Here is a 26912-nt window from a genome sequence, read left to right as displayed (position 1 = left end):
CTGGTTTGCATCATTTCTCTGGAAGCACGTTTGTGCCGCTAATGCTGTGCCCAAATTACCAGTGAGCTGGTACTCTATTTGCTGATCGCGGAGGGATCACAGGCTCAGTCAACCCCCCTGGCGTTAATTCAACGATCGACCGGGATTCAAACTCAGGATACTAGGATCCCAAGCCAGCACCTTAACCGCTGTGATTTGTTTCATTACACGCAATGCCTGATTTTCATTCAATTAAGGATTTTTATGAAGTCGATAATTAAAATAAATGTTGAGTTTTGAGCAAAAGTTTTTTCATTAGAGCACTTCTTTTTAAGTGTATTAGAGCGTTCTTTGTCAATATTTAGAATAGTCTTTAGAATTTATGATTTAAAAAAAACACCCACAAAAAACGTTCCCCTCACTCTGCTCTGTAAAATTATACTCGTCAGTGCAATGTAAATTTTTGCACTCCCCCTAACCTAAAATCATGAATCCATGCCTGAAGACTGACATTGAGGGCCCCCATCCATTTTTAGGAGAGTAATTTCATTTATCCTACCTGACTGCACTTTTTGTTTAATTTATATACCTGACCACAACCCCACCTCCTAGCTGGTGAATAGCAAGGCAGAGAATGCATTCGTGTGGCAGACGACACTTATTGCTACCAGGTTGTGAAGCATTTGCTGTCATGGAACTCGGCCTGGGCCTTGCTCCCTCATCAAGTTAGGGGATTCCATTTACACACCAACTCACGCACACACACACACCTTGAAGGCTGCAAGCAGATAATGGGGTGCATCCAATGTGCATCCATAATAAATACAAGCTTTATATATTTGATTACGTGGATAGTGAAAAAGCTTTATATATTGGATGAGGAGGATTGACTAAGTTAAAGGACACTTCTAAACTAAAGGACAGGATATAAACTGATGACAAATCAGGAGTACTTTGTCATTCATCATGCAGAGACTGTGATCAATCTGTAGTGACTTACAGATTTACTTGCATAATTTTCTACATGGACAGACGGTGCAGGCAGAATCAATTCACCAAGCTTTTTCCTCACATACCGCCCCTTTCCTAGCAAATGTTCGGTTAGTGGGGCGTGGTTTAAAACCAGGAAAAACCAATCAATCTGAGTACACCAGGAGGACGAAGCATGAGGGTGAAGAGGACGAGGCTTTTATGCTGACTCTCTACTCTCGAGGGGCCTGGAGCTAAAACGTGCAATAACGTGGAGCGAGTGAATACTGTACTTCACTGTGCTTTGGTTTGGTTTCCCTTGGGACTATCAGCAGAGTGTGAATTCACCAGTCGCTCACTGATCACAACAACCCAACAAACTTTTTTCGACTTCCTGGGATTATTTTTTCCCCTTCCACCATTTTAGATCACTTTTTGCCGATGGGCCATCCATTTTGTTTAACCACCGCTCTGGTCACCCCGAACGAAGCATTGGTATTTTCATAATATTGGATCGCGAGACATTTTCTGAGACATTTTTGCCGACATAGACAGACATTTCCCTGCCTTGCGAACATGTGATCATGGTAATGTGCTTGCAAGCTTTTGTACCATGCTAGCTTCTACAAAAATACCTCATAAAAACTACCATGGGTTTAATTCACATAATTGTGGTCATGATGCGTTAGCATTGCACCATATCCGGATGAATTGGGTTAAGAACAAATCAGCATATGGGAATTTTTTTTTTTTACGGATGTGTTTATGTTATTTTTAATGTACATTTTCATTGAGGTTTTTATTTCACAGTTTAGTTATAGAAATAACAATTTTCAAATGCTTGATATTGATTGAGGTTTTGTTGTTTTATGGACACGTTTATGGGGTGTTTTTTTTACATCAATTTTCATTGACGGATGCTTTTTCTTTTTTTCATTCAGGACATTATTGTCATGTTTATTTCACAGTTTACAGTTATAGATATTACAATTTTCAAATGATATATATATTGATTGAAGTTTTTTGGGATTTTTTAAAGTACAGGTTTACGGTTGGTTTTTTTTACAGAAATTTTCATTAATGGATGCTTTTTGATGGTTGTGCGATTTTTTTCCTGTGTACCGGCTTCAATGTCTGTCAGCACGTCAAATTTCAGCTTTCTACGACACCCGGAAGGTACCGAACATTAATATCAGTCAGTCAGTCAGTGAGTCAGTGAGTCAGTCAGTGGTTAGAATGAGCTTTATATGTTAGATAAATCAAAGATATCCAAGTGGCACCTCTTAACTCAAGCTAGGGGGCGAGGAATCAATGGGCCATCCCAGCACTTTCTACAAAGGTGTTAACCAACACGTTGAAAATGTTCTGCAAATTATGGTTTTGAGCTTACTCATATTTTCACGATGAGCTTGTGCATTGGCTGTCTCCACTCCATCTTGAAGCTCCTCCTTGCTCAGTGTCTCATCTTTACCGAGGCTCTGGCAAAGCAAACCAAGGTAACACTTACAATTATCCCTTTCACAACCTCATGTTGTGTGGCCTGTCATTTGACCACAGAATGGCAACGCTTACAATGATATTCTGGCCCTTTAAAAAGGACATTCAGAGACTGCAATGATATAAGTGACAGCATAATAAATTGTGTTGTTTGAGGATCAAATACAGGACAATGAAAAGGAAAACATTTTTGGAGAAGAGAAAGCAATGATTTGTTTTCACAATATGTGATAAACTTTATTTGATTGCATTGTTCCATACAAAACACCCCTCACCTCAGCCTTTTCTCTGTGCCGTTTTGATAGTTCTTGCAGGTACCAAGGTCCATTAGCTCGATGGATGTTCAGCAAAGCCAAGGCAGGAGATTGTAGGATTTCCAAGAGCAGATCTTCATCAGATTCACATAGGGCTTTCTCCACATTGTTCAATGCTGCACGTTCTGTTGGATGGAGTGAATGGCTTTTGGTGAATTTGATCAAAAATGTATTGCAGGATAATGATCCTAAATATGAAATACCAAAAACATTACATTTTGTATATGTAATGTTCACCCATAATTCCTGGCCCTCATTGCAACTTAATGCATGTCATGGTCGTTGAACTTGTTGCAACGTAATGTATAAGTATGATGTTGCACGAGAGTATTCCTCTGTCGGTCGATGCCAATCATATAACTTTCCAAAAGTTCACACGGTGACAAAGATATTGACGAAAATATTTTTAGAAGAAATATAAACTTTGACCCTACAGAATAATAAATAATTGTTTTTATATAAATATTTTCATATATTATAATATTTTTATATAAATGTTTTTATTTTGTTTGGATAAATAACCCAACAGAAAATTTCAGCCACCACGCCCAAGCGCTTTCAATGTTAACACTATATATATATATATTGCGAATTCCTGCCCAGCACCTCCATTTCCATGATCTTCAGCGTATCGAACAAGGTTTCGTTTTTGAGCCGCGTTGTATGATCGTTGTCGATAACTCATGGTTAATTGCGGTAAGAAAAACTAGTTGAAATAAAAGTCGCTGGTAAATCCTATGAACAACTGAATGAAGCTGTTAAAGAACACTTGGGTTTTATAATAAAACTAGCAGAAGTACCCAGCGTTGCCGGGTGGGGGAGGAGGAGGGAGGGGGAGGGGAAGGGGAGGGGGTGAAGTGGAGAAGGGGGGAGGGGAGGGAAGGGGGATGAGGTATGGGGAGGGATGGGGGGAGGTGGGAGGGAGGAGGAGATGGGGAGGGGAGGGGGGATGGAGGATGGGAGGAGAGGGGGAGGGGGGGAAGGGGGAGGAATGGGGGAAGGGGAGGGGAGGAGGGAGGTGTGAGGCAGGGGAGGGGAGGAGGGAGGGGGGAGGCAGGAGAGGAAGGGGGTTCATATATATGCTGGTGGGTGAATGGGGTGAATGTGGCGTTCATCACGTTTGAGGTAAGTGTGATGCTGAACAGGAAGAAGAAGAAACCGTACCACCAACTTTGTACACTTCCGGAGTTGTTTGATTTATTTGGCATGGCAAAAGGCAAAAGGCAAAAGGCCCTTCCATTTCAAGGCATGGCAAAACTGACAGGTGAACGACATGGAGCCGATATCAACCTTTGAGGAGTAGTCAGTGTTCGGATTGTAACTGAACTAGGGCATGCCCGTACTATATATAAGCTAGGACGTGCCCGTACGTGGGTGCCCGTTCCTTGCCAAAAAAAAAAAAAAAAAAAAAATTTGTGTAGGGGTGTGTGTGTGTAAACATCCTAGGGCGTGCCCGTACGTGGGTGCAAAAAAACATGCGTGCAAACAACAACAACAAAAAAAAACTTTGAAACCACGTGGCAGTAACGACCACAGAACCCCCCTCCCTCTATTTACATGAATGGTTTGGTCCATTCGCAACGACCACAGAACCCCCCCCTCTATTTACATGAATGGTTTGGTCCATTCGCAAAGCCAAAGCGAACGACCACAGAACCCCCCCCCTCTATTTACATGAATGGTTTGGTCCATTCGCAAAGCCAAAGCGAACGACCACAGAACACCCCCCCCCCCCCCCCTCTATTTACATGAATGGTTTGGTCCATTCGCAAAGCCAAAGCGAACGGCGAACGGCTAAATCGCCATAGCTCGGTAAGTACTTGTCCGATTAATTTCAAACCTTGAAAAGGCACATCCTCGGGTCCCCAGCAATATACCTGGCAAGTTTCAAGTATATCGGACCGGTAGTTGTCGAGAAACAGCGGTCACAGACAAACAAACGTACAAACGTACAAACGTACAAACGTACAAACGTACAAACGTACAAACAAACACACAGAGATTACTGGAATTATAGATAGATGCAGCCTTCTCCCATGCAATGGCCGGCTGCCGTCTGCCTGATGGTTGCCAGTTGTTGAGTCGTTTTTGGCGCTGTTCTTCTGTCTCCTGCTGTCTGGCCCTCACTACACGTTGTTGATTGGCGTTTAGATGTGTCTCTCTCTCATTTTCTGTCTCTTGTTGTTTGGCTCTCGCCACACGTTCTTGACTGGCGTTTAGACGTGCCTCTCTCTCATCTTCTGTCTCTCGCCAGACGTTGTTGATTGGCGTTTAGACGTGCCTCTGTCTCATCTTTTGTCTCTCGCTGTCTGGCCCTCGCCAGACGTTGTTGATTGGCGTTTAGACGTGCCTCTGTCTCATCTTCTGTCTCTCGCTGTCTGGCCCTCGCCTGACATTGTTGATTGGCGTTTAGACGTGCCTCTGTCTCATCTTCTGTCTCTCGCTGTCTGGCCATCGCCAGACGTTGCTGATTGGCGTTTAGACGTGCCTCTGTCTCATCTTCTGTCTCTCGCTGCCTGGCCCTCACCAGACGTTGTTGATTGGCGCTTAGACGTGCCTCTGTCTCATCTTCTGTCTCTCGCTGTCTAGCCATCGTCACATGTTGTTGATTGGCGTTTAGACGTGCATCTGTCTCATCTTCTGTCTCTTGCTGTCTGGCCCTCGCCACACGTTGTTGATTGGTGTTCAGACATGCCGCTCTCTCATTTTCTGTCTCTCGCTATCTGAATCTAGAGACACGTTCTTGATTGGCTTGTCGACGGTGAAAAGTATCTTCATCGGTTTCATGGAGTCTCCGATCAACGATTTTCCTTGCTCTGGAGGTTGAACGCGACAAATTTCTTTTCTTCGGTGGCATTGCCTTTATCACAGTCAGTCTTGCATGTGTGAACTCGTAGACAAATTCAATTTTTTTCACTTTTACGTTTACGTTTACACGTGGTAACCTAACTCGCTCGCTAGCCAGATGAAGATCCGGAACGACTCTGCTGTAGTGGTTACGGGAAGCATGACACAATCACCTTGCACCGGCCGATGACGTAACCGGCGGGCGGTTACTTGCCCGGACGTGTCCTGACTTGCCTTGCCCGGGTGGACTCTCGATTTGCATACCACGCCCCATTGAGAGGCGTGGCTGACTTATTTGCATACCACGCCCCGCCTGAGAGGCGTGGCTTTTGTGTGGTGAACTTTTGATATAAATTGCCGCCCGTGTTAACGGGCTATGCAGTGCTTTTGAGTTCTTTCGAGTTGAGCTAGAATAAATAGCTCAGAGAAACTTCGTTCCTGGTGTCGTCCATTTTGTCCGGCTTTATCGTGTGAGCATAGCTCTACAATTGGTGACCCCTTTTCAAGAACATGGCGATGGAGTCATCTGTAGCTTTGAAGCTCCCTGGCTTTTGGGAATCGCACGCAGCCGTCTGGTTCGCCCAAGCGGATTCTCAATTCGCCCTGCGGAACATCATGGAGGACAACACGCGCTACCACCATGTGGCCTCCGCGCTCAACGCCTCCACTGCTGCCCGGGTCCTGAGCTTCCTACAGAACCCGCCGAACGCCGACAAATATGGCGCGCTCAAAGGCCTACTCCTCGGTGCGTTTGGACTCACGGAGACCGAACGCGCGCGACAACTGCTCGACCTCCCGGAGCTGGGTGAGGCCCGTCCATCCGAACGCATGGACCACATGCTTGCTCTACTCGGTGACCACAGCCCGGATTTCCTCTTCCGCGAGCCGTTCCTCCGGCAGCTACCCGGGCAGGTACGATTAGCTATGGCTAATTCGCCCATCACGGACCCTCGCGCCCTGGCCAAGCAGGCCGATAAATTTTTCTCCGCCAGGCGCCACGTCAGAGCGGCCGCCTGGAACCCTGGGCCGACCGAGGCAACGCCCGCGCCACGACCGGTGCCACCACCGGCCGAGTCAGCGCCACTGGCAGCAGCGGCCGCCGCGACGCCCCGTGGATCGAACCCGACGTGACCGCCGGAGCCTCCACCAGAGCGGACCATGTGCTACTACCACGCCAGGTTCGGGCAGAAGACCAGAACGTGCCGCCCACCGTGCAATTTCGGCAGGTCGGGAAACGACCAGGCCGGCGCTCGCTGCCTGCCATAAGTGTCGGCCATTCAGGCAGCCTTCTGTTTATCACGGACACAGCGTCCGGGCGGCGTTTTTTGTGTGACACCGGCGCTCAGCTGAGCGTGATACCCGCCTTGGTGCAGGACAAACAGGCCGCGCTTTGCGGCCCTGCCTTGGTCGCCGCAAACGGCTCCTCCATCCGCACCTTCAGTTCACGCAGCGTCGCACTCTGCTTCGGGGACCAGCGCTTCAGGTGGGACATCATCACGGCGAACGTGCCCATGGCCTTGCTGGGTGCAGATTTTCTGTGCGCGCATGGGCTTTTGGTGGACGTCAAACAGCATCGGCTCATCAATGCGGAGACCTTCAGTTCGCTCGCTTGCTCATTGAGCGGCTCCGCACCAACAAAGCTAGCCTGTGCGCTCCCGGCCGCGGACGATTTCACCCGCCTGCTCGCCGAGTTTCCCGCCCTCACGCAGCCGACGTTTTTGGCCATCGCCGTCAAACACGGCGTCGAACACCACATCCCGACCACAGGTCCACCGGTCTACGCCAGGGCTCGTCGCCTCGACCCGACCAAACTCGCCGTGGCGAAGGCGGAATTCGACGCGCTGGAGCGATTGGGCATTGTGCGGCGCTCGAATAGCGCGTGGGCCTCGCCCCTGCACATCGTGCCCACACCGGGTGGCGGATGGCAACCATGCGGCGATTACCGCCGCCTCAACGACGCCACCACCCCCGACCGGTACCCGATACCACACATACAGGACTTTTCTGCCCGTTTGGAGGGGCGGGTGATCTTTTCCAAGGTCGACCTCATTCGGGGCTACCACCAGGTACCCGCCCGGCCGGCCGATGTGCCGAAGACGGCGGTAATTACACCTTTTGGCCTCTTCGAGTTCCTTTGCATGCCGTTCGGCATTAAGAACGCGGCCCAGGCCTTCCAGCGGCTGATGCACAGCGTGCTGCGCAACCTCACCTTCCTTTTCGTCTACTTGGACGACATTCTCGTCGCCAGCACTTCCCGGGCGGAGCACCTCATCCACCTGCGCACGCTGTTTGAGCGCCTCGGCCAGCACGGCCTCATCATCAACCCGGCGAAATGCCAGTTTGGCGTAACGGCCGTCGACTTCCTAGGGCACCGCATCACGAAGCGCGGGGCCGTCCCGCAGGCCTACCAAGGTGGAGGCAGTCACAAGTTTCCCGCGCCCCCGCTCCATCAAGGCCCTACAGGAATTTTTGGGGATGGTAAATTTCTACCACCGGTTCATGCCTCGCGCCGCCCAACTCATGCGCCCCCTGTACGAAGCCCTCCGGGGCAAGCCGGCCAAGCACGACGTCGCCTGGACCAAAGAGATGGACGAGGCATTCACGGGCGCTAAGCTGGCCCTCGCCAGCGCGACCATGCTGGCGCACCCGGCGCTCGACACACCCATCGCCCTCACCACGGATGCTTCCGAAAAAGCGGTGGGCACCGTGCATGAACAGTGGGTGAACGGCGCTTGGCAACCGCTGGTCTTCTTCAGCCTGCAGCTTCGCCCTAACGAGCGCAAGTATCGTGCTTTCGACCGCGAGCTCCTCGGCCTTTACCTGGCCGTTCGCCACTTCCGCCATCTTTTAGAGAGCCGCCCGTTCACGGCGTTTGTGGACCACAAACCCCTGGTCTTCGCCATGGCCAAGGTTGCAGAGCCGTGGTCGGCCCGCCAGCAGCGCCACCTCTCCGCCGTGTCCGAATTTACGACGGGTATCCGGCACGTCGCGGGCAAGGACAACGCTGTGGCCGATTGCCTCTCCCGGTCCGGTGCGAACGCCGTCCACCTCGGTGTGGACTTCGCCCGCATGGCGGCCGACCAGACCGCCGACCCCACGGTGCAAGCCCTCCGGACAGCGGACACAGGCCTGCGGTTGGCCGACGTCCCCTTCGAGGATACAGGCACAGTTCTCCTGTGCGACGTTTCCCTGGGCCAACCTCGCCCCATCGTGCCCACCGGATGGCAGCGGCACATTTTTGACGCCCTCCACGGCCTTTCCCAACTGGGCCGGAAAGCGTCGCAGAAGCTCGTGGCAGCAAAGTTCGTCTGGCATGGGCTCCGTAAGGACGTCCGCGACTGGGCCAACGCCTGTGTCGCCTGCCAGCGCGCGAAGGTCCACCGGAACACCCAGGCCCCGTTGGCACCATTCGACGTGCCCGCGCGGCGCTTCGGCCACGTCAATGTGGACCTGGTGGGACCCCTTCCCTCCTCGCGGGGCTTCACCCACCTCCTCACGATGGTGGACAGGACCACCAGGTGGCCGGAGGCCGTCCCGTTGGCATCAACAACATCCGCCGACGTGGCGCAGGCCTTCATTGGCACCTGGATTGCCCGTTTCGGCGCCCCCTCGGACATCTCCTCCGACAGAGGCCCGCAATTCACCTCCGAGCTTTGGGGCACGGTCGCCCAGGCCTTGGGGGTCAAGCTACACTGCACCACGGCCTACCACCCCCAAGCCAACGGCTTGTGCGAGCCATTCCACCACTCGATGAAGGCCGCTCTCGGGGCCAGCCTCCAGGACGACGGTTGGGCCGACAGGCTCCCGTGGGTCCTATTGGGCCTCCGAACGGCCCCTAAAGAGGACCTCCAGGCTTCCACCGCCGAGCTGGTCTACGGCCAGCCACTGCGCATGCCGGGCGAGTTCATCCCTGACGCCACCGGCCCCTGGTCCGCGGCTCGCCAACGCTCGGTCCTCCAGGAGGCCGCCAGGAGATTTGCCCCCGTGCCCACGTCCCACCACGGCTGCCCCCAACCCCACGTGCCCCCAGCACTTCGCACTGCGGAGTACGTTTTTATCCGGAACGACGCACACCGGGGACCGCTCCGGCCGCCGTACGATGGACCTTTCTTTGTCCTGAAGAGGGACGACAAGTCGTTCATCATTGACATCGGCGGCAAACCGGACTGCATCTCCATGGACCGCCTCAAGCCGGCCCATTTGGACCTCGACCAACCTCCACGGTTATAATAATAATAATAATAATTCATTTATTTTGTATAGCGCTTTTCCAGAAGCCCAAAGGCGCTTTGACAGAGTGGAAAACATAATGCATAACAATACATGAAAACAACAATTGCAAAAAGACAAGAATCAAGAAAACAAACAGCAGCGATATACGGCATATATAGATATACGGTTGGCCCTTCCTCCACGATGGGACCGTCCCCCGTCAACCAAGCCCCCCGCCCGACCATCCACCGCCACGCCACCTACCACCCCCACACGAATTGCCAGGGGTCGTTTCGGCCGGGTCATCAAGACCCCCTCAAACTGACTTTCCCGGTGCAAGTTAATTCTGGGGGGGCACATGTAGCGGTTACCGGAAGCATGACACAATCACCTTGCACAGGCCGATGACGTAACCGGCGGGCGGTTACTTGCCCGGACTCGCCCGGACGTGTCCGGACTTGCCTTGCCCGGGCCGACTGTCGATTTGCATACCACGCCCCGTTGAGAGGCGTGGCTGACTTATTTGCATACCATGCCCCGCCTGAGAGGCGTGGCTTTTGTGTGGTGAACTTTTGATATAAATTGCGCCCATGTTAACGGGCTATTCAGTGCTTTTGAGTTCTTTCGAGTTGAGCTAGAATAAATAGCTCAGTGAAACTTCGTTCCTGGTGTCGTCCATTTTGTCCGGCTTTATCGTGCGAGCATAGCTCCACACTGCAATCAAACAAACGACGTCTTGCTCATGCCACGTCGTGGGCGTAGCCAACGTGGCCTCATGCTCCCAGGTGATTGGCTAACTCGCTCGAGAGCCTGACGAAGATCCTGAGCGAGCCATAAAAGGTAACCGATAACATGCAAATTGATGGCGCAGGCAGTGATGTATATATGGGGCTGGGGTCTAGTGCCTTCTTCCTTGCAAACTTGAAAATTGTCACGTGATTGCTCTGAGCTGTGGCAGAGGCAGAGGCTATAATGTTCAGAACCCAATCGGAAATGCGCTCAGTTATGGCTAAAAATATGTATCTAAAGATGAAAGGAAAAAAAAAAATCAGCCTCGGGAAAACCTTGGACAGACCTACCCCCCCCCCCCCCCCCCCCCCCACACAGGAGCCTCGCCCCCTTGTACATTTCACAGAGAGTGTAAACGAGCAGGGTATCAGGCAACTTGAACTTGGTAGCCTGGCCTGGCTCGTACGTCCAAACGTCATTCTTCAGACGCTGGTGACCAGGCTGCCGCTGATAATCCCCACATAATCCCAATGCAGCCTGCGTGGGAGTATAACCACTGATCTATAGTATAGCAGGCAGCGTGGAGTCTGGCGGCGAAGATGGAACATCACGTGATCACTCTGAGCGAATCAGCGAGCTGCTCTGGCACAGGCTGAGATCAGTGTATAATGTTCCTCGCTGAAATGCGCTAAGTTAAATATGAATAAAAAATATGGATCTCGTCCTCGGAGGTCATTTTTAGGTAGGCCATGTCCTTCCCAGGCCCAAGTCTGTGCCAAAAATCAAGTGCGTGAGCCTCTCCGTTTAGGAGTCGATAGGTAACACACACACACACACACACACACACACACACACACACACACACACACACACACACACACACACACACACACACAGTTTTATTTATATAGATATAGGCAATTATCAGCAACTTGAGTACCACGTGATTGTCGTCCGACAATAGGCTACGGGTTGCTTCGTTGGATTGCTATCCGATATCCGCCGTTTATTTAATATGTGCCGCAATGTTTAAACTTTGCGCGATCACAACTGAACATCGCGATTGATATGATTTACGACTGTCGTAAATTTAATTTCTTTACCTGCCGTGATATTCTTTCATTAGCGCCGCTCTGTTCAACCATTACAAAATCGTGGCCGACAGTCGTGGTTAAGAAGGACTTCGCCGTTTTTGACAGATGTAATATGTTTCACGCCTATTTTTTTCATTTGAGGGCTAAAATGGGGGTGTGCATTATATACTGAAACGCAAAAGAAACTTACCACCTTTGAAACCTTTAAATATCAACAATAACACTGCGTGTAGTAAATGTGTGAACTTATTTGTGGACAATAGTGTCCTCACTGTCAGACAAAACGGTCACGGATGGTCACTTGAACCTTCAATGGTCACTTCATAGCACAGCTGTTGAGCAGCCGTTTTGACTGTCAGTGATTAGCCAAGGGGTATGGGATGATTTTAATGAGCTGCACGTGATGTCTTGATATTGGCTTTAAAAAGGCCAGTGCAAAATGGGCATTTCAATCAACAGGCCACGATTGTCAAGGGATCAACGGCAGCGTGCCCTGGGCATGCTGCAAGGCGGACTGAGCTACCGTGAGGTGGCACGTCGCCTTGGCTGTTCACACCAGATGATATCGGCCCTGGTGGACAGAGACACACTCCACAACTCTGCAGATGACAGACCTCGATCAGGGAGGCCAAGAGTCACCACTGCAAGGCAGGACAGGCAGATGGTCCGAAGTCACCTGCGGGATCGATTCCGTCCAGCATCCCGCACTGCGGCAGAAACTCCGGGGCGTGCAAACCCATGGATCTCCAATGATACTGCACGAAGACGACTGCATGACTATGGTCTGACTGCCAGAAGACCATACAGAGGCCCCGTGATGACGGCTGCCCATCGCCGCAACCGACAGAGATGGTGCCAGCAGCATCAGTGGTGGACCTTGGCGCAGTGGAACGAGGTCGCTTTCAGCGATGAGTCAAGGTTCTGTGTGGACAGTCCTGATGGGCGCGAGCGTGTCTGGAGAAGAACTGGCGAGCGATATGCCGATTGTTGCGTGCATCAAGCCAACAGGTGGGGTGGCCCAAGTGTAATGGTGTGGGCCGCCATATCAGGCCGGTACAGGACGCCACTGGTGGTTGTGGATGGGAATCTTAACGCCCAGCGGTATGTGGATAACATCCTGCGACCTCATCTGCTGCCATTCCTGCTAGACCACCCAGAACTGAGAACCTTTCAGCATGACAACGCTCATCCCCATGCTGCTCGCTTTACCACTGCATTTCTCCAAGGCGAGAACATCAACACCATGCAGTGGCCTGCGCTCTCCCCTGACCTGAATCCCATAGAGCACCTGTGGGATGAGCTTGGGAGACGCGTAGTTGGCAGGGCCAGGACACGGGCAGAGCTGCTTCAGACATTGAGGACTGAGTGGGACAGAATCCAGCAGCAATCCATCCAAAGACTGGTAGGCAGTATACGCCGACGATGCACTGCCTGTATCCAAAACAATGGTGGCCACACACGCTATTGAAAGGGGACTGACATTGCACCCTGTGCTGTTCTGTACTGTAGAACAAACTGATGAGATGGTGTATCTTGGTCAAAAACTTGACATGTCATCAATAAAATGCCAATGTTTCAATTAGCAATTGTTGGTTTGTTTTATTTTGAACTGTTACAATTTTATTTCATTTCAAACAAGTGGTAAGAGTTGTGGAGGGTGTCTCTGTCCACCAGGGCCGATATCGTCTGGTGTGAACAGCCAAGGCGACGTGCCACCTCACGGTAGCTCAGTCCGCCTTGCAGCATGCCCAGGGCACGCTGCCGTTGATCCCTTGACAATCGTGGCATGTTGATTGAAATGCCCATTTTGCACTGGCCTTTTTAAAGCCAATATCAAGACATCACGTGCAGCTCATTAAAATCATCCCGTACCCCTTGGCCAATCACTGACAGTCAAAACGGCTGTTCAACAGCTGTGCTATGAAGTGACCATTGAAGGTTCAAGTGACCATCCGTGACCGTTTTGTCTGACAGTGAGGACACTATTGTCCACAAATAAGTTCACACATTTACTACACGCAGTGTTATTGTTGATATTTAAAGGTTTCAAAGGTGGTAAGTTTCTTTTGCGTTTCAGTATATATAGGTCTATAGATTTTTACACAGAGACAAAAGTCCAAGTTGGGGGTGCGCGTTATCGTTGGTTTTCTGGTACATATACATATAACCACCATAGTCAATTGTTTCCAGGTTAAGGTTCTTACTTTAGGTAAGGGAACTATGTTTTGAGCTTTGCAATTTAAATAAAGTTGATTTTGTGATGTTGTGAAATGAACATGACTTCCAGCAATCCTTTAATTTATATTAAAATTTAAGAACGACCAATACTATACAATTAAGTGTGCGTGCGTGCGTGCGTGCGTGCGTGCGTGTGTGTTTTTTTTTGCCCAGGCTGCAACTGTTTCACCATTTGAGCTTTTATCATCAAATTTTCAACAGAGCTTTATTTTGAGAATATGGAGAAAACAAATTAATAATTTGGTCAAAAGGTCGAACGGTCAGCATCACATAAATCCGTCAATTTTCATCCAATTGACCTGAAATTTTAAACATTTGCATATTCGTTCACTAAATTGGTTCACCAATCAAAAACTAGAAGGAAGTTGGGTTTTTTTTAGATCAAAAGTTCAAAAGTCAAGGTTGCATTAAACTGTCAATTTTCATCTGATTGACTTGAAATTTGAGTGGAGTTTGCATATTGGGTCAATGATGCCCCTTGCTTATGAGGTCAAAAGGTCAATGTCACCTAAAATTGCAAATTGTTTTGAATGTTTTATCTGTTTTTATCATGTTTAGTATACAGACAGGAATAAGTCTGAATACAAAGCGGATGCGGATGGGCTTTCCATTTTCAGATGATTTCTTGTTTGACTTGTAATACTGGCTTCCAGTGTACGATACACATTTACCTGAAGAGTATTGCGATCTAACCCCATCCCCGAACCTCCAGGGACTAAGATCCTTTCTTTTTTTCTCCCGTCCAAAACATTCTACTGTACCCCATGAGTACAACCACCAGTTTTCAACTCGTACCATCGAGTGGTACAGCAGTGCATAGAGGTAAAACAAACACACAAACGATGATATTGTATGATGATAATTCCCCAACCTCTATGATTTTCATGTAGAGAATTGGCCTATTTTCTTATGACTTAAAATACCTCCTCACACCGGGAGGGGCACGACATGATACACACTTGCATAGAGAGTTTGCTTGCTCCTCTCACCATGAACCACAGGAAATCTATTTTCTATTTTTGGTGCCTAAAACCTTCCTGGACACAGCCAGAGTACAACCATCAGTTTCCACTCATTCTCTGCAGTTGTGAATGCATCCAAGTAAAACAACAAAAACAAATGCGCAACACTATTCCACCCTTCCCAAATTATATATAGTGTGATTTCCGAATAGGAATATCCCCAACAAGCGTGAATCGATAAAATAACTTCGAAATATGTATGGTAGGTATCAAAAGATGGATCCGTATGACCACATGTTCTAAAAATACTCCTTCATGGTCGTGGACAGTTGATGGCGAAAAGCACTACCCCATGATCGATGGCATTAAAAGATGGCACTGCGGCCTGCTTGGACCTGGGATTATTTTTTTAGATTGCCACAAAAAAGTGAAAGGCCTGAGAGAGGCACTCTTTACGTACATGTGTTGCTGGCTATTAGTGGTCATCAGCACAGAGCAGAATAGGTTATGCCAGATCATTTGGTGAAGGAAGGGAGGGTAAGTGGGAAGGGGCAGCATCTGCTTCATCAATGCTGCTAGAAAGAATTGAACTGCCTCTAATATCATAGTGGGTCATTCTTTTCATTGGAGTAGCCATTTTGTTTCAACGATCCATGGGAAATTCCATTAATTATATGGAAATGGAAAGATTATATGGAAATGAGCGACTTTGTTTTTTTGTTTTTTTTGTATACAAGATCGAGGCTCGTGAATGAGCTAACATTAATCACACAAAAAGTCAAACCGACACATAAAACATATAATAAGGGGAGCGGTGGACAAGATGGGGAGAGAGGGGGAAGGACACAAACACAACATTTGAGAGCAGGGACATCGAGAGATCTGTGGGAGGGAGAGGGCTTGGGGGGAGGTGGGAGAGGTATAAAACACATGGACACTGCAAGGACTTCCAGGAAAGAAGTTGGAATTTCAAAAAAGTGGATCTGGGGTGAATTAGCGGGGGTAGAAAAGATCAAGGTTTTGGATGGGGGAAGATAAGATGGTATTTATCCTATTATTGAATGCAGGATAAACAAAGTCGCTCATTTATGGGCACACTATTCGACTCTGATGAATATAATATTCCTTTCAGTGAGGAATGGAGTACACTCACTTATAGGTCAAATAAATTAATAGAGCTTTGAAAGTCATGTGACCCATCATGGGTGTGTTTTTTGTGGGGGGGTTTTTGTATACAAAGTCAAAGTTTGCAGAAAAGCGAGAACACAGGACGGATCAGGACGCAACAGAACAAAAGGAACAGCAGAAAGAGGGGGTGCCCACAGTAGGGCCAAGTGACAAAATTGAGAGAGACGGACAAACAAGGAATGCGGGCCAGAATGAGTGGTTAGGAAGATGGCTGGGGTGGACCAGATGGATACAGCAGCAAATTGATACATCGATACATGGATGCTGGTGAAAAGGGCAGAGTGAGGATGTGCAAGAGCAGCAGAGCAAGTGTTTAGGACAAGTGAACTGATGTCGTCAGGTCCAGTTGAAGCATCGAGGCGAGGTTTGCCAGAAACCTATCCATCTGCTCAGGTGAAAAAAAGACACAGAATCCAGGAACATTTGTGCGTGAGTGGGCCAGGCAGATACAAAGAGTGAGGGGTTGGGGGGCACAAGATTTTGAAACAAACACAGGATTGAGACATTCGGCCTTCGCAAGAGCGGAGTAAGCTATGGTGCCATTTGAAGTGAGGGAACGGAACACTGTATCCCCTCCATGATGGAGTGCATATACAGATACTATGACTGATTAATTATTATCAGTACTGCACAATAAAATCCGTGTATTAAAAGAATTTAAGAACAAATACTTTACTGGGGAGAGGTAAAGAGACTTTCAGGCCATCCTATAATTTCCTACTTTCCTACATAGGATAGCCCAGCTCTTATAATGGACGAACTTACGGTTCACTTGATTAATGTTTCCTTGAATTTCAGCTTGAGTTAGAAGCTCTTCATATACATCTCTTTCCTCCTCAGCGATGGCCTCCAGTAAAGGCTGCAGTAGCAGGCATGGAAGGGAAAGAGAACGTGAGGAATAAACGGTGTAATGGAGAAATGAGGACGTGGCATTAGAGTAATATTATAGTGTAAATTACAAGTACAGAGTCATAATAAGTCATTATTGTTGTTGTCATAGCAACAATATATATATATTATATAGCCTCGAGTGGGCTGACGGTCATCTCTTGATGTTGTAATCCAGGCCTCTGCTGATTTGGGTAACCTCCCTGGGAGCCCCCCTGATCCAAAATCGAAAATTGTAAGACTGAGTGTTCCTGTGAAAATACTCATCATGCCTACACACTTCAGAATGTGCACAACTCTCTCGTATGCAGGCTGGATAAGGACAATAATGGGACTCACAGCCCAAACCATATCCTTTTCCTAGGATAAACAGGTACTATTCTCTCATCTACTTGTGACAATTGGAGTCATCTGAGAATCACAGCACCATGGTTCATAACTATCCAGAAGACATATACAGGCCCAAAAGTCAGGAGCCACAGGGTATTGTAGAAAGTTTATAAAAAATAGAATAGATGAGGGTATAGTTTGTAGCGTCACAATTGTTTTTCCAGGTCCTCTTTTTTTGACTCTGTGGTAAACTTGCTGTAGTTCAGCAGGGAGAACACGTGACTAATGACATAGGTACCATACTCAGCAGTGTTCGGCCCTTCAGAGTCCATGCGTGCCGCTCTTGCAATGGATTTACAAAGCAAAAACCTTCAGCAATGGATGTAAAGATCTCATCAGTCAAAACCTGGCAGCATTGGGGATTTCTATCCCTTGAGTCAGAGCAGGCCTTCCAGAACTCTCCATGGGACTCAGAGAAGCACCTGCCTTCTGTTGCTCTTAAACTAGTCACTGCTGGAAATTGCTCTTTCGGCTTTGCTACACAGCCGCCTTTAGCTCAGAGACTTTGACCTGTGGCCTCAATCCACCAGCTGAGCCCTTGTTTTCCTGTTCCCTCCAAAGAATATGTCCCTCTCAGGTTATTAATGAACTTTATTTCTTGTTCCGTACAAGCAGATGCCAGTGGAGCTGAAATGTCTGTGGTTATCAGTCCACCTCGAAACTAAATGTGTCTATGAATTGGCAGAAACCTGTTGAAAGAAAATTTTACATTTACAAAGGGGAAAATTAGACAATAAAAGACAGTGAGAATGGTAGACAAAAGCACGTGGTCAGAAACACCAGATTTCAGCACCGGGAAGAACGACAAAAGTATACTACCTTGTGAACACTATTTTTTAGGTAGTAGGTTGTAGACAGCAACCACCCAGAGTAGTACTACCGTTCTGACTCAGGAGCGTTAAAGTGGTGCCCGGAACCATCTTACACTCTCTGTGTCAGGATTGTGGTCTTACTTTCTGTCTCACTCAAACTACAGCTACCGGGCTAGCTTTAATCTCTCTTTCTTGCAAACAATCATCATACATACAGTCACCTGAAAAAGTAAGTACACCTCATGTAAAGTTTTGACTTTTTCAACATATTTCAACATACAGTTATTTGATCTTCCTTTCAACAATATTGAGAGATAAAGGTGATATAATACAACAAATATCATGAAACATTTACATTTTGTAGTCCATTGTATAATTTAAATAAACATAAATGCAAATTTCGCATGTGGAAAAAGTAAGTACACCCTTGGCTCTAATAGGTGGTATTGCCCCCTTTGGCAGAAACAACCTCAAGTAGGCATTTCTTATAACTGTCTACCAGTCTCTGACATCGACTGGGATAAATTTTTGCCCACTCCTCCATGCAGAAATCTTTCAGCTGTGCGATGTTTGAGGGGTTTCTTGCATGCACAGCTTGTTTCAAATCCCCCCACAACATCTCGATGGGATTTAGATCCGGGCTTTGACTTGGCCATTCCAGAACGCTCCATTTCTTTCTTTTCAGCCATTCCTTGGTGGATTTACTGGTATGTTTAGGGTCATTGTCATGTTGCAAGGTCCACCTTCGGTTGAGCTTCATCTTTCCGACAGATGGCCTCACATTATCCTCAAGCACCCTCTGGTACAATGAAGAATTCAGTGGATTCTATGATTGTGAGCTGCCCATGCCCTGATGCAGCAAAGCTGCCCCAAACCATAATATTTCCACCACCATTCTTTACAGTTGGTATCAGGTTCTTGTGGTCAAATGCTGTCTTTGGTTTTCGCCAAACATGTCTTCTGGTACTGTGGCCAAATAGTTGGCCTTTGACTCATCTGTCCAGAGCACATTGTTCCAGAAGTGCTGGTCTTTGCCTAGGTGTTCATTGGCAAACTTTAGTCTTGCCCTGATGTTCTTACTGGACAGCAAAGGTTTCCTCCTGGCACACCTCCCATGTAGATCAAATTTGTGCAGCCTCTTTCTAATGGTAGACTCGTGCACTTTGACATCAACAGTGGCAAGAGCTACCTGTAGGTCCCGTGATGACATTCTGGGGTTCTTAGAGACTTCTTTCAGCATCTTGCGGTCTGCTCTCGGGCTGAACTTGCTGGGGCGGCCTGGCCTGAACAAGTTGGCAATTGTTTGGAATCTTCTCCACTTGTAGATGATCTTCCGGACAGTCGAATGATTGATTTCAAATTGTTTGGAGATCTTTTTAAATCCCTTCCCAGACTCGTAGGCATCTATAACCTTCTTTCTGAAGGCCTCAGAGAGCTCTTTTGATCTAGGCATGGTGACGCCACACACTTCAACAACAAAGAGCCAACCAAACTAAATGTCTGAGGTTTAAATAAGACAGGTTCCTCCAAGATCCTCTCTAACGATGTTCTAATCATTTGCACCTGAGCTGGTGCACCTGATTCTAATTTTAGGTATTTGAAGTAGTGATAAATGTAGGGGTGTACTTACTTTTTCCACATGCGAAATTTGCATTTATGTTTATTTAAATTACTAGGGCATGCCCGTACTATATATATATCTAAAATTATATCCCCCCCCTCTATTTACATGAAATGGTTTGGTCCATTCGCAAAGCCAAAGCGAACGGCTTGCGAGTACGGTGACAATCCCCCCCCCTCTATTTACATGAAATGGTTTGGTCCATTCGCAAAGCCAAAGCGAACGGCTTGCGAGTACGGTGACAATCCCCCCCCCCTCTATTTACATGAAATGGTTTGGTCCAAAGCGAACGGCTTGCGGAGTTTGGTAAAGAAATCGCCATAGCTCGGTAACTACTTCTCCGATTAATATGAAACCTTGAAAAGGCACATCCTCGGGTCCCCAGCAATATACCTGGCAAGTTTCAAGTATATCGGACCCGTGGTTGTCGAGAAACAGCGGTCACAGACAAACACACAGACACACACACATACACACACACATACACACACACACACAGAGATTACTGGAATTATAGATAGATACAATGGACTACAAAATGTAAATGTTTCATGATATTTGTTATATTATATCACCTTTATCTATCAATATTGTTGAAATGAAGATCAAATAACTGTATGTTGAAATATGTTGAAAAAGTCAAAACTTTACATGGGGTGTACTTACTTTTTCACGTGACTGTATTTACTTCCTCAAAATCTTAGACTATTATCTATTTCTTCACTTTTCAATGAATGCAGCTCTTTTATTTAAGGTCTGGCCTCGATGAAGACAATATAGTCTGTGACTGCATGGAGACTTCAACATTAAATAAATAAATAAGTAAACAGAGATAACATGACACACCCTAACACTACAATCACCCGCTCATAACAAGGAAAGTGGGAAGAGTTGACAGATCATTCATAATTCGGACCAAACTCGGTGGTGTAATGGTTAGAGCGTCTGCTTTTAGTATTGAAGGTCAGTGGTTCGAACCCTGGTCAAGTCATACCAAAGACTTTTAAAATGGTACATGCTGCATCCTTGCTTGATGCTCAGCATGGACAAACCACCATAAGTTTATAATAATAGCGCAGGCTTTGATGGGCATAATGGCCTCTGCCGAAGTCCAAGTTCCTTGTAAATAAACTCATTCTTCTTTCTCTAGTTAGCATAACTCAACAATGACGGATTGTTGCAATTGTCACCATTTTGCTTATGTTTTCACTATTTTGCTAATAGACATCTCTTTCTGTTTTCAGCTTGCATAAATTATCATATCCGATTGTTATTGCTAAGAAAGGATGGAGTTACCAATGCTGTTTACAAAACACTATATTAGTAGAACTAGCAGGCACTCCCACCATCTAGGCAGGAGTACCCTTCGATAAAGGATGATGATTTGTATTACCAGCTACTAAAGGAAGAAAATTTGTGATACCAGCTACCATCAAAGGAGGCGCTATTTCCATCACATATATATTAACTTCTTTCTATACTGTACTAGCCGAAAGCAACTGGCGTTGCCCGGGTTCTTTTTGAATGAATTTACTACTATAATTCAGCTTTTACTCATGGCCGTAGAAGATCGACTACTATAATTCAGCTCAGCTGTTAATTGCGAAATGGGCCCAGCCCGGCCTCAACCGACCTCGCCACCTAGCCTATAACCTTCCCGGGGCCCGTCCCGACATTTTTAGTTTTTTTTTGAATGAATTTACTGCTATAATTCAGCCTGGTGTTGGCTTAGCGGTTAGGGTGCCGGCTTGGGATCCTAGGATCCTGGTGCTCGAATCCTGGTTGATCGCTGAATTAATGCCAGGGGGGTTGACTCAGCCTGTCATCCTTCCGAAGTCGGCAAATTGAGTACCAGCTTGCTGGGATGAATGACCACGGTGTGTACCCCGATTTAGAATAGGTACACCGTATCCCTGCGGCATTGTAAGAGCATGACCAAGGGTTGGCGTCAGGAAGGGCATCCGGCCATAAAAACATTGCCTCAAACAGGGAACCATGATCGTCATGGGGCCCACAAGGCTAACCCCCACTCTAGTGGGGGAAAATGGCCTTAAAATGATCATTCATTCATTCATTCATTCATTCAATTCAGCTTTTACCCGTGGCTGTAGAAGATTGACTACTATAATTCAGCTCAGCTTTTAATTGCGAAATGGGCCCAGCCCGGCCGAGGCTGCCTCGACCGGCCTCGCCACCTAGCCTATAACCTTCCCGGGGCCCATCCCGACATTTTTTGTTTCAGAGGTTTCCTCCTATCTTTCACTGTTCAGGAGATTAGCACGTGCAGACAAACAAACAAACAAACAAAAACTTTCTTTTATATATATAATAATATATAGAAGAGAGATTTAGGTTAGTTCTGTCTGTTGTCATTTTGCTCAGAGATGATCAAACGCATCTTCGTCAAACTTTCAGAGGATCATCAGTGAGTACCGGTAGTGTTTGTGGTCAAACCTTTTTTTTTTTAAGTTGGATTTTTTGGGGGATTTATTTTTTAAATCACTCTATAGTGCCTGAGTAGCTATGACAGTATTAAAAAAGCCCTTTACTAATATCTGATATGCAGACTGACACAGACACCATTTAATCTCATTTTTGCATTTCAAATACTGCAGATTGTGATTACAACTGTGTGAAAACCTTTATTCATTACTATTAAAACATTTTGGCAAAACCTATTTTCAAAGGTATCACATGACCTTTGCGGTCATCATTTCAAAGATGGTCAAAATTGCTGATTAAATCAGATCCGATCACGGCAAAGCACAACATGTGCCAGCAAGATTTAAAGCCTCACCCTGTTCCATGCATTCTCCACCTTTTCTCGTTTTGCCTGCTGCAGGATGTCCTGGTACATCTGTATCAAGGCCCTATTCACTTGGAGTAGCATAGCATTGGGATTACACAGCGCCATCAGTGTCTCCTCTGCCTCGCCCTTCTCCACAGCGTCATTGATTACAATCACTGCAGCATGCACTGACCATACAGAACAGTATATAAGAGATCAACTACAGCATCAAGCTTTACATATGAGTAAAGAAAGTGCAGTGGTGGATGATAAAGATGATCTCAAATGATAGCTTGGGATTGTATTAATATAGATCGTGAGGACATTAGGATACACAGACTTTAACATAAAAGATAACGAAACAGAATTACTCATGATCTTGGAGTTGTGGGTCCATTTATTGAGGCTGGGGATGGAGCACAATATAGTCTTTTAGTTCAACAGTTTAGATGTTTAGATTCTAACGTGGATCATTAAGTTTCCACATGTTTGCTCAAAGTACTTATTCTGCTCCTCCGTGAGTCTCAATTGCTCTATAAAATGTGTTTTTTATATGATACTGGGTCAAAGATAATGTTGGTGATAAATACAAGTATCAATTAACAATTAATTAATTGATACTTGTATTTATCACCAACATAATCAGACCAAATATTATTATTATTATTATGAATAGTTTTAATTTTTTTTTTATTAAAAAAAAAATCAGTCGAAATAATAATTTAAGATATTTAAAGAGTAAAAAACCTCGTATTATAACACATGGCTTTCCATGGAGGACTCATCATTCCAAGTGTTAGCAGGCTCAACTTTGCTGAGCTTCAAAAGTCTAATGGGAACTATGACATTCAACCCAATTAATCAAAAGACTAAAGCTCCTTCTCAACTTGAATGTTGCAAGGTGGATATTGTTGGAAGGAAGAAATAATGAGAAAACAGACTTTGGGTGAAACATACATGCAGCTTCATCCACAGACAGTTCGTTGGTCAATATCCCTCCGATCTTGCTGAAGGTTGGCATCTGAATCCCATACTTGTCAAGCTCTTTGCGCATGTTTGTAATCTCCTCTTCTGTAAAGGCCAAAACAGGATCATTAGAAAGCAATGAGCGTTTGCTACTTTTGATTGAAAACTGAATCCTTGGACATGCTTTCCCCCATTAACATAGGAATGACATTTGATAAAAAGTTTTGTATGTATATAGTAGTGAAAACCAATTTATTCTGCGCAAAAATGTGTGCAACACTATGTTATTATAGTTCGATAGTGCATACAGGATTTCGCGATGTTTAGACCATGGAGAAGCTGAACGACACAGTAAGGAATATTCACTCTAACAGACTGGAGCCTGGTGTTGGCTTAGCGGTTAGGGTGCGGCTTGGGATCCTAGGATCCTGGGCTCGAATCCCGGTTGATCGCTGAATTAACGCCAGGGGGGTTGACTGTCATCCTTCCGAGGTCGGCAAATTGAGTACCAGCTTGCTGGGATGAATGATCCCGGTGTGTACCCCAACTTAGAATAGGTACACCGTATCGCTGCACATCGTAAGAGGCGACTAAGGGTTGGCGTCAGGAAGGGCATCTGGCCATAAAAACATTGCCTCAAACAGGGAACCATGATTGTCCCGCAAGTCCCGCAAGGCTAACAAGATTGTCCCGCAAGGCTAACCCCCACTCGAGCGGGGAAAACTGGCCTTAAAACGATCATTCAGACAGGAGCAGTCAATCATGCAGTGGATTATACTTACATAATCAGATAGACAGTCAATATAAAACTTACCTCTTATATAACAAAAGTTGAAGACAAAAATCAGCACAAACCACACAATTGGACTTTTCCTTTTTCATGTTCAATGCAGAAACTCGTATCTTATTTAAAAGTTTCAGTTTAACAGCAATAATATTCATCGATTATAAGATATCCCAAAAAGGGTATTGGTCTATTTAGAAATACTAGGGCATGCCCGTACTATATATATATCTAAAATTATATCCCCCCCCTCTATTTACATGAAATGGTTTGGTCCAAAGCGAACGGCTTGCGGAGTTTGGTAAAGAAATCGCCATAGCGTGCACAAACGCGCAGGAAAGCGAAAGAATCGCAAATTAGTTTTAATTAGTTTTAAAACATAGTTTAACGGCAACATAGTTTGCCAACGTGAAATAAATGAATACGCTCTCAAATGTGCCGTCCGAGGCAGAGTCTGTTCGCCACGTTCGGCACACGTGATAGCTCGCTGCTCTCTGATTGGTTGAATCGTTTTTTGGACATAGCTCGGTAACTACTTCTCCGATTAATATGAAACCTTGAAAAGGCACATCCTCGGGTCCCCAGCAATATACCTGGCAAGTTTCAAGTATATCGGACCCGTGGTTGTCGAGAAACAGCGGTCACAGACATACAGAGATTACTGGAATTATAGATAGATAGGGCATGCCCGTACGTGGGTGCCCGTTCCTTGCCAAAAAAAAAAAAAAACGCTACCCGTACGCTCTACCCCGCCCGTACGCCCGTACGCCCGTAAACAAAAAAAACAACGCTCTTCGCTTCCGCCCTTCGCTCTGGGAGAAATAATGCGCATAAGAAATCGAGAAATTTTTATTTTCCCCGGAAGAAATCGAATTACGAACCGTAATGGCGCACGCGCTCGGCTCGGCTCGCAACAACGCGTTCTGTGATTGGCTGCCGGAAGTGAAGTCTTCACTGTCCGGAAGGTCGCAAATCGCAGTTACGATGAATCGCAAATTAGTTTTATTTAGTTTTAAAACATAGTTTAACGCCAACATAGTTTGCCAACGTGAAATAAATGAATACGCTCTCAAATGTGCCGTCCGAGGCAGAGTCTGTTCGCCATGTTCGGCACACGTGATAGCTCGCTGCTCTCTGATTGGTTGAATCGTTTTTTGGACATAGCTCGCTAACTACTTGTCCGATTAATATGAAACCTTGAAAAGGCACATCCTCGGGTCCCCAGCAATATACCTGGCAAGTTGCAAGTATATCGGACCCGTGGTTGTCGAGAAACAGCGGTCACAGACAAACAAACACACACACAGACACACACACACACACACACACAGAGATTGCTGGAATTATAGATAGATTATGATGTATTTTCAGAAATATTTTACAAACAAAGGTGACGTCACAGGCTACTTCAATCAAAAGGTCAACAAAGAAATTTCTCTTGTTCGAGACAAAAACTGAAAAAGTGCAAAAGGTGGTGAAACAATTATTATGACATCAGAAAACAACGTAGGTTGTGTCTTGACATCTCCCCTAATCTCAGCTAGGGGAAGTATATATATCAGGTATTGCATGAGTACTTCTCTGCGAGTTGGTTGTCTCTAGTGAGCCCAGAAATATCTACCTCTGGATGCAATCCTCTATTTGTATAAAACAACTATCTGCCCCCTTATGGAAACTGTTGCCACATTTGAGCTGGAGCACCAACCTGTCATCTGTCCTTATTAGACAAGCTCCATCGTGTAGTCAATTTGGTTGGAGTAAAGCTCTCGGCTCTTCTCTACAAGCACTTTCACACCAAAGGTCTGTTGCTACTCCAAGTTTCTTTTACAGATATTTTCATGATAATTTCTATACTGCTCTGTCCAGCTCGGTACCTTCTGTCAGGGTCTTTAGTCTGGAGACTCGTATTGTCACCACCTCACACCTATACACACTGGCCATACCTAGGTGTAGAACGAAGAGCTGTGCAAGTAGCTTTTTACCACGTGCTGCATCAATTTTGAATTATTTGCTGGTTACTTGCTTTCTGACATCTTGTAATCCATTTTCTTTCAAGAATATTATAAATTTCAACCTCCTTCATCTTTGATAGTTCTTCTCTTCTTTTTTTTCTCTTATTTTGTAGCGCGACACATTTAATGGCTCTCAACCTTGTTTAGGGTGAATATAATTTTTTTTAAAGCATTGGGCTCAACAAAAGTAAAATTAGGTTTTCCTTGAGCCATCACGTAATTGCCACTTTTATTTTTTCAATCAGGGGATCAAACAGACAGTAAAAGAGAAAAGGGAGGTGATACGGCAACAGACCCAAAAAGAGACCCACAAGAACACATGGCCCTAGACAAGTACACGCAAACAGTATAAAAGCACACACGGAAGTGCTCAATGAGAAGCAGAAATAAATTAAATCAACAAATTAACACAAACAATAATTATCAAAAACTGATAAACAGGACAATTCCTGAACAAGTATCCTCAACTTTTGAAGACAGTCTCTCAGGGCAAAGAAAGTAACTTCACTACTAAATTTGAAGTCTTCATTTGTAGGTTTTTGGTTTGAAAAAAAATTCTCAGAAAAACTTTTTTGTCAAAATTTTTTTTACACTTTTTAAATTTTGGGGTCTCTTAATATCC

At 46.1% G+C, this 26912-nt stretch overlaps 1 protein-coding gene across 1 annotated transcript in view; it reads right to left on the bottom strand.

The window, feature by feature from the left end:
* LOC137420992 (ras GTPase-activating-like protein IQGAP1) overlaps positions 1 to 26912 on the bottom strand; it is a 305469-nt gene that overhangs the window by 179296 nt on the left and 99261 nt on the right. Inside the window, exons 7-11 of the mRNA XM_068106598.2 lie at positions 23486 to 23599; positions 22538 to 22716; positions 16795 to 16888; positions 2721 to 2884; positions 2339 to 2426 (exon numbers count right to left, since the gene is read on the bottom strand). Of these exons, the coding sequence (XP_067962699.2) occupies positions 2339 to 2426; positions 2721 to 2884; positions 16795 to 16888; positions 22538 to 22716; positions 23486 to 23599 (639 nt within the window). The remainder of the gene's footprint in view (positions 1 to 2338; positions 2427 to 2720; positions 2885 to 16794; positions 16889 to 22537; positions 22717 to 23485; positions 23600 to 26912) is intronic.

Source organism: Myxine glutinosa, chromosome 2 (assembly GCF_964187855.1).
Source record: "Myxine glutinosa chromosome 2, kmMyxGlut1.1, whole genome shotgun sequence".
Lineage (NCBI taxonomy): Eukaryota > Metazoa > Chordata > Myxini > Myxiniformes > Myxinidae > Myxine > Myxine glutinosa.
The sequence above is the reverse complement of the archived record's forward strand: the minus strand, read 5'-3'. Positions and strand labels throughout refer to the sequence as shown.